Source organism: Corapipo altera, unplaced genomic scaffold, assembly GCF_003945725.1.
Source record: "Corapipo altera isolate COAL_440 unplaced genomic scaffold, ASM394572v1 61286, whole genome shotgun sequence".
Taxonomy (NCBI): Eukaryota; Metazoa; Chordata; class Aves; order Passeriformes; family Pipridae; genus Corapipo; species Corapipo altera.
The window spans coordinates 5,233,816-5,246,512 of record NW_020884907.1 but is presented as its reverse complement, the minus strand read 5'-3'; the positions used below and the strand labels follow the sequence as shown (position 1 = coordinate 5,246,512).

The 12,697-nt window shown below is 35.9% G+C and overlaps 1 protein-coding gene across 2 annotated transcripts in view; it reads left to right on the top strand.

Moving 5' to 3' along the window:
• Positions 1 to 12,195, top strand: part of KCNN2 (potassium calcium-activated channel subfamily N member 2) — a 75,653-nt gene extending 63,458 nt beyond the window's left edge. The window contains exons 7-10 of one of the 2 annotated variants that reach the window (XM_027652543.1): positions 1,421 to 1,548; positions 4,032 to 4,040; positions 6,073 to 6,142; positions 7,989 to 12,195. In XM_027652543.1, the coding sequence (XP_027508344.1) occupies positions 1,421 to 1,548; positions 4,032 to 4,040; positions 6,073 to 6,142; positions 7,989 to 8,276 (495 nt within the window). In that variant the 3' untranslated portion in view covers positions 8,277 to 12,195. The remainder of the gene's footprint in view (positions 1 to 1,420; positions 1,549 to 4,031; positions 4,041 to 6,072; positions 6,143 to 7,988) is intronic. The other variant, XM_027652544.1, reaches the window with a different exon arrangement.
• The last annotated feature ends 502 nt before the right edge of the window (positions 12,196 to 12,697 follow it).

Below are 12,697 nucleotides of genomic sequence, written 5' to 3'. Positions count from 1 at the left end.
AGGGTGTCTGACAGGAGGTGTTTTTCTGATCTTGTTGAGTTACATTCCTACTACAGTCGGTTAAGACTGCAGATATTAGACTGCAGAACACAATTTGTCCTTTCCTAACAGTCATTTTTCTAGTGTAATCTGGCAGCTGAGCTCATAATGTCTTCCAGAAGAAAAGAAGGTTTTGTAGAGATTGGCCATATCTTGAGTCTGGTGTTCATTTGTGACTTTTGAAGTTTATTTTATTCGACTGTTCTTCATAAAAATCTAAATATCAGTCTAATGTGTTATCCAAGTGGTGCTTTGGTAGCCTCAAACTCATGAATCTTGAAGCACATAGAAAACAAACCAAGTAAACAAATCTGAGAGGCGCATTGGGTCACAAGTAGTTGTGCAGGTGCTAGAGAGCTTTCTTCACGGCCTGGAGACAACCATACCTTATGGAAGTGTAAGGGCTTGTTAGAGATTGTGAGGAGCTCTCTAAAATGTGAGTGTGCTTCCACTAGAGGACCAAGGTTCTCCAACACTTAACGGGAACCCACTTACAGGTGGGGACCTCTTGCTGGGAAGAGCTATTACATGACATTCCTGCAGTGCCTTTACTGAGATGCTGACTTAGCTCTGACACTGCAGTGACTGGAATGATGTAAAGCTGGAGAGAGAGAAAATAAAGATGAATAATAAAAACATTTTTGCTTTGCAAGTTACCTAGTCATTCTGCCATTAATCAACATTTCATTGAAATTATTTGTCTGTTGTTTTCAAGCATTAGTGAAATTTTTGGAGGACCTAAAAAAGAAATGTAGGTACTCTTACCTTTAACATTTTATGGAAAGCCACATTTAAAAAAAATGAAATCACTTATGAAATATAACTCTGTCCACATTAATTGACAAGATATTTTTTCATCTTCTCAGAGAATAATAAAAAAGAAACAAGATAAACATAAAAAACCAACCAACCAAACAAACAAAAAAAACCCCTAACCTGTTTAAACAGCTCTGGAAGCTTAAAAGACTATTGTATTCCTAAAAGAATTAAGAGGTACTAACCATAGAATAAGAAAGAGAGAAATGTTATGGTCCTATTAAATGCAGTTATTTACCATACAGATATTGCATTAGTATTTCTTCACTGTAATTTATATTGCCATAAACACCAAACAGTGCTAAGTCTCTGAAGAGGGAAAAATTATTCTGGGATGCAAAAAGATTTGATCCCAATATCACATCTATAAGTAATAAGGAAATCACTCAGCAGTCCCCTTAATCCAGTTATTGCTTGCTCCCCTCACTGCTGCAGCTTCTTGATGTACCTACTTCCCACAGTTAAGGCAGCATGTTAAGAGCTTTAGAAAGTAGTTATACCAGAAAAGTGGCAACATAACACAATGCTACTTTTGTCAACTTGATGTTTTTCTTTTATTAAACAGGTGAAAAATGCAGCGGCCAATGTACTCAGGGAAACATGGTTAATTTATAAAAACACAAAGCTGGTTAAAAAGATAGACCATGCAAAAGTAAGGAAACATCAGCGCAAATTCTTGCAAGCTATTCATCAGTAAGTACTATTTTGCTTTCATTTTCCTGTCAAGGTGTTTTCTCTGTTAGTTTCCTTTTCCCTCATAGTCACTCTTAGTCCCCATGTCCCATCCTGCCCCTCTTTTCTCTCCCCCCACCATTCCCTTCCCTTTGTAGAGGATTGCTGATTCTTCTGTTAAGAATAAGGCAAAGATAAGGTTTTACTGTATTACCTGCCTACAGTGAATAAAAGGTATACTGGCTGTTAATGTCCATATAAACTTGTTAATGTTTTTTAAGAAGTTTCCCATGCTTCTTGAATTATCTAAGACTTTTTTTATTCTTTGCCACTAAAACTATCCTTTTTTGTTATTCATTTGGTTACAGGTAGTAAGATGCAAGCTACAATAGACAGAAGAAAATAAAAACCATTTTCTTTGTAGTAGGTGTTTTAGTATTTTAAAATCAGAATTATGTGATAGAAGAGAGCCCATGAGCCCAGCATCATTGCACAGCCCAACAGAATTTAGTTCTGTCTCTCCATCTCTCCGCTATGTATTCTCAGTGCATAAGATCAAATGTTGGTATGTCAGCTATGACCCCTGACATCTGTTCTAGAAAATGGGAGTATATACCAACAGTCATGTGACCTTTCAGCACCTCTGGCATTACTGAAATGAATTCTTCCCTCTACCTGAGGAAGTGAAAACAAGCCTGAAACCTAAACCCAGTAGGATTAAACTGTACCATGGTATTACCAGACTATAAGTATTTATCTAACATTTGTTGTACATATTTGTCATAAAGCACATCAAAATCATCAGAATTACACAATGGTTCAATTACTCTTCCTTGAACTACGTAGGAGGAAAAGACAAACAAAAAAAGAGACTTTCATCTCCAGGAACCAGGATTCTTGAGGAATGGTCAGGACCTATTTGTCTGTTCTGTTGTCCCCATCTGTGACAGCCATTTGTACAGCCTATGAAATTAGTTCCCATGAAATACAGTGGAAATGTAGATAAATTAAGTAAATTTAATTTCAAACTCATGGTTTGATAACTTTTAAGTGTCAGTCTGTGTCTAAGCCAACTAGTGAAGAGGAGGAAGCAAGCATCCATCATAAAGTGAACATCTATGTGTCATCTTGCAGGGAAAACAGGAAGGAAAGGCCATGTTAACACATTTCATATTAGTATATTTAGGGTAACTCTTTCTTTCTCTGTTTCATAGCAATCTTTTAAAGCAAAGGGTAGCTAAGCTTAAAGTGTGAAGTATTCTATAAACCTTGATTACTGTTATATTTAGCAAACTTGCAGGGGTAGATACCACTGTGCTATAGTGGAAATACTTCAAGAAATAAAAATGCAACAAAAGTTGAGGCATTTCTATGTGGATGTAAAAGGTATATTTTCCCAGTTTGGTCATCCTGCTTAGCTTATAAGGACTGGGAAGTGGGGTGGCAGGGGTTCTGGGAGAGAGGATGGCATGTCCTGTGCATCCTTTGCTGGACTTGAATCCTTGATTGCAAAGGTTATTAACATTCTAACTTGGCTATTTATTTTGTCTGTACGTGTGTCTGCCTGTGTGTCTGTGTGTATGCACACATATGTTCGGAGAAGAATCTAAAAAGCACAGCAGGCTCGATCTCCAGCTTTATATATCATTCAAGAACTCTGCAGGATATAAAGTGTTGTTCTTCACCTCCCTTAAAAATTAATTGATTAGGTGGGGTGAAGAAGGTGGCAGCAGTAATTTTTCCTGTCTGTGACAGCTAGACTTTGAACAGCTATGTTAATCACTTCCCTCTTTCCTTTAGCACTTTGGACGCTAGCCCCAGAACTTTTGTATTTAAGAAAACAAATTAACAAAAGAGAATTTTCTCAATATGCTGAAGGATGCACCATGAATGAAAACATTGCTCTAGAAGTTTGTTTTCTTCCTGATGTAGCTGAGTAGATGGATGCAAATTAATATTTTATCCCTTTGCATCTTTGAACATTTTGACTTATGATTTTCTGTCTTTCTATCTGGATTCTTAAGTTTTGTTTGGTCCCTCTCCTTCATCTTTCCAACCATTTCACTGGAGACAGAAGTAAAAAGAGTGACACTGCAGGGCCAGTTTTATAAAAGAAACCAGAGCAGATCATGGTAACAGTCTCAAAGTCATGGTCACAGCTCTAAAATGCCTTCAGCTGGTCTGAGTCTTTTTTGCTTCTCATGCACAGTAGATAGCATGAAGGTGTAATCATCTAAATGGTAACATTAAAAGGCATGTTATGTAATGTATAAATAAGAAAATCTGCAGATCATAATTAATGGGAAGGTTTGAAGATATTGCAAGTTCCTTCATCATGAATGCAAGTGAGTTAGACTCTTCAGACAGCTGACTGAAAGAAGTAGGAACCTCTAGGACTTTCCCCCTGCTGAATCGAGCCCACTGTGCTCATCTGGTTGTTTTAGTATATTTTACACTTTGTTTTCTTTTGTTTTGTCTTTTTTTTTTCAACAAAATGAAAATAGAGCTCGGAAGTAAGTTGTATAAGCTGTTCCTTTCTAAATTTGCAGAATTTACCACTGTCTGCATGCAAAAATTAGAGTTTTTATTTGTGAACTTCAGTGGTCTGATTGCTACCATGGAAATGCGATCCAGAATCATGATCTTTTTCTGTGATAAGTGATGTTCATAGAATCAAAATTTTCTCTTAATGAATTTAAGAGTAAAAGTCTGATGGTTTTCTTTAAATCCGGCTGCTGCAGCTAAAGACTTGCCATTACCTATAAGTTCTTACAGCCTGTGGTAGGTGTTGGGTTTGTTACCATGGAGAATTATCATGTTGTTGTCAACTGGTACATGTATTACTACAATAACAGTGGATTTCCTGGAATTTGAAAATTAAAATGTCAAACAAATGAATCAATGAATCTTAAGAAAAGTAGAAAACACGTTCTGCAAATTATTTGAGAGATGCTCACCAAATCACTGGGGTTGGCATTCTCCAGTCAAATCCTTATGTACTCACCTTCGAGTAATTATTCTGTTCTGAGACTGTAATGATATAATTCCATGCCTTGGAGACTCCTCCATAATTTTGCTTTAGAAAAACTCCATCTTATAGCCTCTGAAAGCACCATTCCTACAGTTTGCATTTATGTTGTGCTCTGAAAGAAGCTTCCAGGGGAGGAAGAGCATATGATATTCAAGTAACAAGCCATTGGAATGCCAGTTTTATGTGAACAGTTCATTTCTACCTTAACAGAGTTATTTCCATTTATTTTAAAAATGTTTTTTTAGATTATATTTCTCTCTCCACAACTTATTTTCTCATGGTAGTTAGTCTAGATATGAAAGGAAATGCTTGTAAACTTAAGATATGAACAGAAACTTTCTAATTTTGGAATATCTTCAATAAAGCTTTCTTTAAACTAGCTTTCAAAGTAATACCATCACTGAGAAATGGGCAGAGAATGCATTGGCAACCCACCTGCTGCCAAACTTACTTCCGTTTGACAGCTAACCAAATTGTTATCTTGGTTGGCCTTTGACATCCTAGTTGACTGAAGTGGTATCTTATCACATATTGTTTATAAAATTATATGTTGTTTTTGAAAAATGCTATTTTCTGCTTAGAACAGCCACCAGAAAAGTCATTGAAAGTCCAAGTATTTGTCTGTTCTGAAATGTTGAACAAATGACTCATACTTAAGGCAGAAATTTCTTATTTGTGGAAATCACATCTACAAACCACTCCTGTGGTAGTTAATTTGGAGAATATGGGCTTTGTATCAGGGAACACATGAGAAAGGTCATGTGTTGATGTCTTTCAAAGAATGTGCATAACTAATAGTAATGCAGACGGGTACTCATCAAAGAAAAAATATACCCTTGCTGCTTCTTTCATAGTTTTCAGTGTTGTAGTTTAAATTGTGCATTGCAAAGGAATGTCTGATGTAAATTGAAAATATAATCATATTTAGATTCACAAATTATCTAAGAAAATCAAATGTATTGGCAAGTATGTTGGTTATTTAGCTGCTGGTAAGATGGAAGTTCTATTTAAAGTAAGGAGAAACTCACTTATCACTGTATTTCCATCAGGTTCAAACACCTGCTAACACAATCCATTTCCGACAGAACAGGGCTAATACCTGTATCTAGTCATGTAGGCATGGGAAGATTCTTGATTGCTACAACAATAATGACAAAAAAACAGTTGTTCTATGTTTCTTCCTATATCTACTTGTCACGATACTGAGGCTTTGGGGAATGTTTTGGCTTTCTTTCATGTAGTCTGGATAAACTGTTATCTCCTTTTTTGAATTCAACTTTGACCATGGCAAATGGTATTCTCAGGGACATCACATTTCCTTGCTCTTTCCTTTTTTGCGGTGTTGAAGAAGCATGCTTCTCATTGTAGTAGGCACATGACCAATTCTGACTCTACACAAAGTAGTCAAGGCATTGTCCGTGCAATTATTTGCTCCTGTAAGTTTGTGCATGCTCTTTAGAAATCCTAATATGACAACATACAAAAAATATCTGACTCAAAATTCCACTTTTTAGATTAAGAAGTGTAAAAATGGAACAAAGGAAACTGAACGATCAAGCCAACACTTTGGTGGACCTGGCAAAGGTTAGTAGGCAGTTGCTGTTGTTTTAACATTCATCCTTTCAAAATTAAGAGTTTGTAAGTGAAAATGTTATGCATTATACATACAAATATTGTTAACAAGGTTATTATTTGTAGCAAATGAAAATATGTGTGTGTTTTGTGGTAGCACCTACTGAATGAAATATTTATGGTTCTGACCAAAGTTTGAATACACTGTATTTATTTGTTTTTTTGTACATTTGAAAAAGACTTCACAATTGAGAGGCTGATCGTAAGAGCTCCTGAAGTGACTGCAGTGGTCATGGTAAATGCTGAACTGTGAGTGGGTTGTAGTGGTGTAGTGGTGTGTAGTAAAGAGATTTGCCATCTGGTGATAGTGACTGTACTGTGCGCGACTGTGGTACGCAGCCCCCACCTAGACTGGAATTAGAGCTTTTCTATTCCTGTTGTCTTAGGTAGCAGTGACTTTCGATAAGTTTAAGCTTGCATTTATTTAAGTTTTTATAATGAGTAATAGCTGCCTACTTTGCCAATCCATCATAAGACTTTATTAATTTTTTTTTAAACCATTTGATTTGAGGTAAAAGAGGCTATTCAGTTGCAGGCTGCTTGTTTATTGTTGCCGGGATTTGTCATTAATATAAAATAATAACTAGACAGCTAGAGGTCTGAGCTGATAGCTTTTCAGATTTCTCATTAGACCTCAATATTTAATGGTTACTGTGAGGCATTAACAAGCTCTTCCTAAGGGTTTCTCGTACACCTTTTCGTTTATGTCAAAATCCTCCTCAACTCAAAGGGCATCAAAGCAGAGATTAAACTCCTCAGTTTTCATTATTCTCTTGCTATGCAGAACCACCTGACACTTCAGTTTGTGAAAATATAATTCAGTCTAATGCTTCTGGCAACTACTAAGGACTTTTAAGATACTATTTATTATAGACTGTTTCTCTTTCAAGGGTTATGCTAGCATCCTGAGACAGAAGGCAGAGAAATGGGTTATCAACACTCCTGTGATACTGAAGCGCTTTACACTTCAGGCAGTCAGTCATTCAATTAATTTTTCTTCCCTTTGGATGGTTTATAAACTTCAACCAGTTTGACTACTGAATTACATCAGTTTTAATTCTAGTTTAATTAAGCTGAAGTCTAAGTCTATGAGGCAGAAATTCAGTCATTATTTTTATGCAACTACAACTCTCTATGAAATAATACATTTCAGATTATGTTTTTACTGACTACTATGGCATTTTAAAGTGCACTCTATATACTTGATGTAACCAAACTGTTTTTTGGAGGGAAGATAGATTGAGGAATGCAGAAAAAAGAAGCATATAATTGAGTTTTTACTCCTTGTGCTACCTTTCAAAAACAATCCACTCAGCTACTCCTGCTGCCAATTCAAGAAAACCTGCTCAGTTTGAGGAGAGAGTAAATAAATAACATTTGTGTTCTACTTAGAAGAATGTGTTTAAAACCCAAGTCAAGAACAGTCAAAGATGAAGCACAGCTTTGGAGCCATCAGTCTGCTGGTGGCTTACATAACTGACTGCTCAGAAAGCTTAGCCTGGTGCACTGCCAAGCACCTGACTTTCAAAAAAGTGTTTGGTCTTTCCTTTATTGCATTTAGACTTTGACACGTAGAATGCTACTCAAAATTTATTGCATTTATGCTCAACAGATTTAGTGGAAAGTTTATTCTACTGTAGTTTATTCTACAAGGAAAATTATGTCACAAGACTAGATATTATTATAAAACTTTTTTTTGTGAGGTGCAAAACATTTACAAAACCCTGTAGAGTTGTGGTACTTGTTACAATACTTGTAAGGTCTCTCTAAACTTTTATTTACATCCTTCTTCTTTCAGACTCAAAACATCATGTATGACATGATTTCTGACTTAAATGAAAGAAGCGAAGATTTTGAGAAGAGAATTGTTACTCTGGAAACTAAACTGGAAACTTTAATTGGTAGCATTCAAGCTCTCCCTGGACTGATTAGCCAGACGATCAGCCAGCAACAGAGGGAATTCCTCGAGGCTCAAATACAAAATTATGATAAGCATGTTGCCTACAGTGCTGAACGATCACGATCTTTGTCAAGAAGAAGGAGATCATCCTCCACAGCACCACCAACTTCATCAGAGAGTAGCTAGAAGAGAATAAGTTAACTGCAAATAAAGACTTTTTGCCATCATATGGTCAATATTTTAGCTTTTATTGTAAAGCCCTATGGTTCTAGCCAGTGTTATCTGGGTTCTGATGTCAGAATCCTGGAAACCTGAATACATTTTAGGCCAAAATGAGTGAAAACTCTTGTTTTTTCCCCCTCCTCCTCTCAGATGCACAGTGAATGCACCTATTATCACTATATTAGATTGTTCTTCCTGTAATTTCACTAACTTTTTATTTATGCACTTCAAACAAGCTTTACTACTAAAGTACATAATATAATAAAAAGGTTAATTTCTGCACATAGTTGCTTGGTTACTTGGACTTAACAACCAAAAAAAAAGCTCACAATCAAAAGGCTTAATTATGAACTTTTAAGGAAAAAAAAAGTGAAGCTTAATAATTATTTCTTAGTATGAAAGCTAATTGTCTAAACTTTGCTTGCAGTGGAGGGGGAAAAAAATCAATATTAATCTAAAAGTGTGCTGTATCTGTATAGTAATTTTAAAAGGTCACTGACAGCTTCGATTTCTGAAGTGATTAATTAAAAATATAATTTATCGTAGAAAATAAATCATGAAGTGATCTATGGGGATTTTTAATCTTAGGGCTTTTGTTTACCATGCATTGTTACGCACACACAGACATAGATTATACATATATACTTATGTATATAGAATTATTTAAGCAATGCCTGTGGCAATGATCTTTTAAACTGACTATTTGTAAAGCTACTGGCATGCAAGAAGCACAGGCAAAATTCCTGCTTATCTATTCAGAGTCTCACAATTATGCCAGGTAAGTATGTCCAGATCAAAAGCATCACTTTCAATCCTGAAGTCTCCTAATAATGCTCTTTGGGTTTTGAAAGTGTTAGGTTGCTACTTTCTTCACTCCCTTCTTTGTTTTTAAGGTTTCTGGAGTGAATGACTGACACACAGACTTGCAGTATACACAATTGTGTGATAGCAGCACAGTGTTCTGTATACATTATATTTGGGTAATCCCCATGGTTCTTGCTATGCAGTCAAGCTTAGCAAAACACTTTTAGCAATATTTCCAAAAATTCTTGTAAAAAGCCAGCAGTAGACGGGAGTTATGGCACTCTGGTATCTGTAGTACTTTACTTTCATGAACAAAAAATAAGGTCTCCTGCTTTTACTAGAAAAAAACCCACAAACAAATCAAAACACAAACTAACCACAAAGCATAGTATAGGCACTTGTGAAAAGGCTCTGACTGACTTATCTCCTGGTTTATATCCAGAGTAGCAAAACTAGGTAAGCTTAAATGCTCAGCGTATGCAACTTGCATTCACAATTCCTAGTTAGGAAATTATTTGACTTTATGAAATATTTTTTAGTACTTGCTATTTATGAAATATGCTAGTCCAGTCTGCCCCTCCCCCAGTTTGCAGACAAGGGTGACACTGTACCTAAACAAGTAGACTTGTCTGACTGTTTCCAAGGAATACTATGTCTACCTAGAAGTAACTAACTTGCATGTTGAAGGAATTGCAGATTGCTCTATGAGACACTGTGAGTTCTGGTCAGTAAGAACAGGCAGGAGAGAATAATGCAGGAAGTCATGCCAGAGCCTTGCCGGACAAGACAGAAGAGCTGTTCTCTCCAGCAACTGTAATTTCCCAAACCAAATACATAATCTGAAAAACAGCAAACACTTTATGTCCATTTAAATTAAAGGATCTCCTTTTTCTGGTGCTATAAATGTATAACTGATGAATGTAAGTGACATCCAGAGGCACTGCATGTTTATGAAAAGGACAAGAATTTCTCCAACACTTGTTATGTCCTTCAAAAAGATTATGACTTTGCAGTATTTTCCCACCTAGAGCAGGACAGTTGCATGCCTTTGGTGTGCCTTATTTACAGACTGTGGTATTTTGTGACTGGAAATAACAAGCAGTATGCACAGTAGTTGCTGTTCTGCTTTTGTTTTTATGAAGTTCATTTCCAGAAGAAAAGTTGGATATTATATAGTGCTAATACTTTTCTCGTCCAGTCCTTAACTAGATGAGATTGTGGATGGTCATGTGGCCACTTGCTTTACACTGCTGGCAGGTTTAGAAGTAGTGATTAATAATATTGGAATTTTAATACTAAAGTTTTAGTATTCTTTTTTCTCTCTTTTTTTGTGTGTGTTTAATTTAGAATACTTTTCCTGGCATTGAATGTGAAATACACTTGCTGTAGCTTGAATACATTCCCATTTGTCCTGTCAGCTTGAACTAGCTCTGTCATTGTTTACAATATTTTTTGTAGGACCCATTTTTTTTTTCTCCTCTGAATTGCACAACAGGATTTTTTAAGAACTTTTTTAAGAATTTTCAAAAGTCCACTTTGAAAATTCATGTCAATCTTTCAATTTTAATTAAGTTCCAGCTATAAGTATTGAGCTGGCTATTTCTGTTGTGAAAGACCAATTGTCATCTTTGACCTCTCAATTTATTTTACACACTAGGACTCAGGAGCCTGAACTTACTAAATTCTTGCAACAGCTTTATGCACCCATGAGATGCATCAGGACTGTCCCCATCAGTGGTGTTCTGTAACAGCCTGCCAGATTATTTTGGATTTCTGTCTTTGTTTTTAAAGCAAACAAGAAGTGATGACACCATGGAATACTCCAGTTCCATGTCTTAATTTACCTTAAAACTCGCTACAAATATTTTATCTGTGTTTTCAGTACAGGTGATTCTTTTCTTGTACTACCTGGCTTTAGAAAATGCTTAAGTGGTACATGTGAATCCAGTACCTGAAAAGACAGATATAAACTTCTATTATGAAAAGCACAAAGCAATTTGGTTTGATTTTCTTACTCCTGTCACAAAATTCCTTTTCATCTTTCCTTGTTTGACTTTTGTAGTACCACAAATTCCACTGCTGATTTTTTATTTCCAAAACCTACTCCTTTACTGTTGTTAGAATATGAGCTCACTAAAAGGAAAGCATAGCATTATGACAGATCTTGGAAACTGCTGTATAGTTAAATGTCGATTTTTCTCTGAAAGATTGTTTATAAATGACAAGGACTCTTTTTCAAAGCATATGGCATATTTACCATGTTACAGTTGTAAAGCTTCATGCACCTCTTGCCTTAGTTTCACTAATAGGAAAATTCAGCTTTCATTTGCTATTATTCTCCTCCTTTTCACTGCATTCCAGACACTGATTCCATTTATCAGTTTCTTTGGAGTCTGATGGAGACTGAGCAAAGATACCTTGCTTGTAGGGACTGAAATGCAAGATCAAAAATAGGCCTATTCACTATGCTTAAAACTCAGTGCATTGATTTAAACAGTGCTTTTTAGTTACATTTAGGTTTTTTGCAGGATCAGAATAACACATTCATATGTATTATGCTTGCAAATGCTCTGCAGTTCTTAATAATGCAAATCATTAGCTATTGTAAGCCTACAGACCTTTCCAGATAGACTTGTGCAACTCAGCCTTTCTTTTCTTCCTGCTGCTCGGTAAGGAAGGATCTGATATGGAGAGAGGTTCACTATCTAAAAGTTAAGCATCCAGGTTAGAAGCTCTAAATGCCTTCTGGAAGTCCATACCTTTCCTTGTGAGCTGTTTAAAAACCAGGGCTCCCCAGACTGAGTCGGAATCACTGTCATCATTAGAGGTCAAAAATAGGTGACAGGCATACTGTTTTACAGATTGTAAAACTCTTTCCATGTCAGATCATATGTGAATATTCGAACTGATATGCCACACACTAAAAGCATATCGAAGCATAAAAGAATAAACGGTTTAAATGTGTCTAAAATTCAGAATAAAATTTATTACCCATATCAATACTAAAAATGAAAATTGTCTGAAAGCTCTTTTCCCCTAACTAAAAGTTATGAAAAATTTTAATAAATTTTATGAATGTAAGGAAGATTTTTCTGATTAGTGTGTTGTCTCCGTCCGCCAAACTTTTTGTTGTTCATACCCCTTTTTTAATTATTAAAGTCCTTGAAGTCTTTCTGCCTATTTAATCCACATTCAAAATACTTATTAAGAGGTGAGAAGCAACAAATTAAAATGGGGAAGGTAGGAAAGAGCTAACTACTGTACCTCATTTTCAGAAACCCACCTCTGCTTCAGCATATCTAACTGCTTCAGTAGAAACATACACAAATTTTAGCCACTCCTGGCTACCTAGGTATGAGCCAGCTGTAGCCTGGGAATAGCAGTGCCATATCAGTACAGTCCTGAGGTGGGGCTTACACACATTTAGAGCCAACCATTTTTTTATGTGGAAATTTATGTATAAGGAACTTTATATATGCATGATAAAATTAAACTGCATCTGTCAATTAGGACTTATGAATCTGGTCTTATATCTGCTAGCATAAATTTAGAGAAGACTGAGCTGTGATGTATATTAGCCT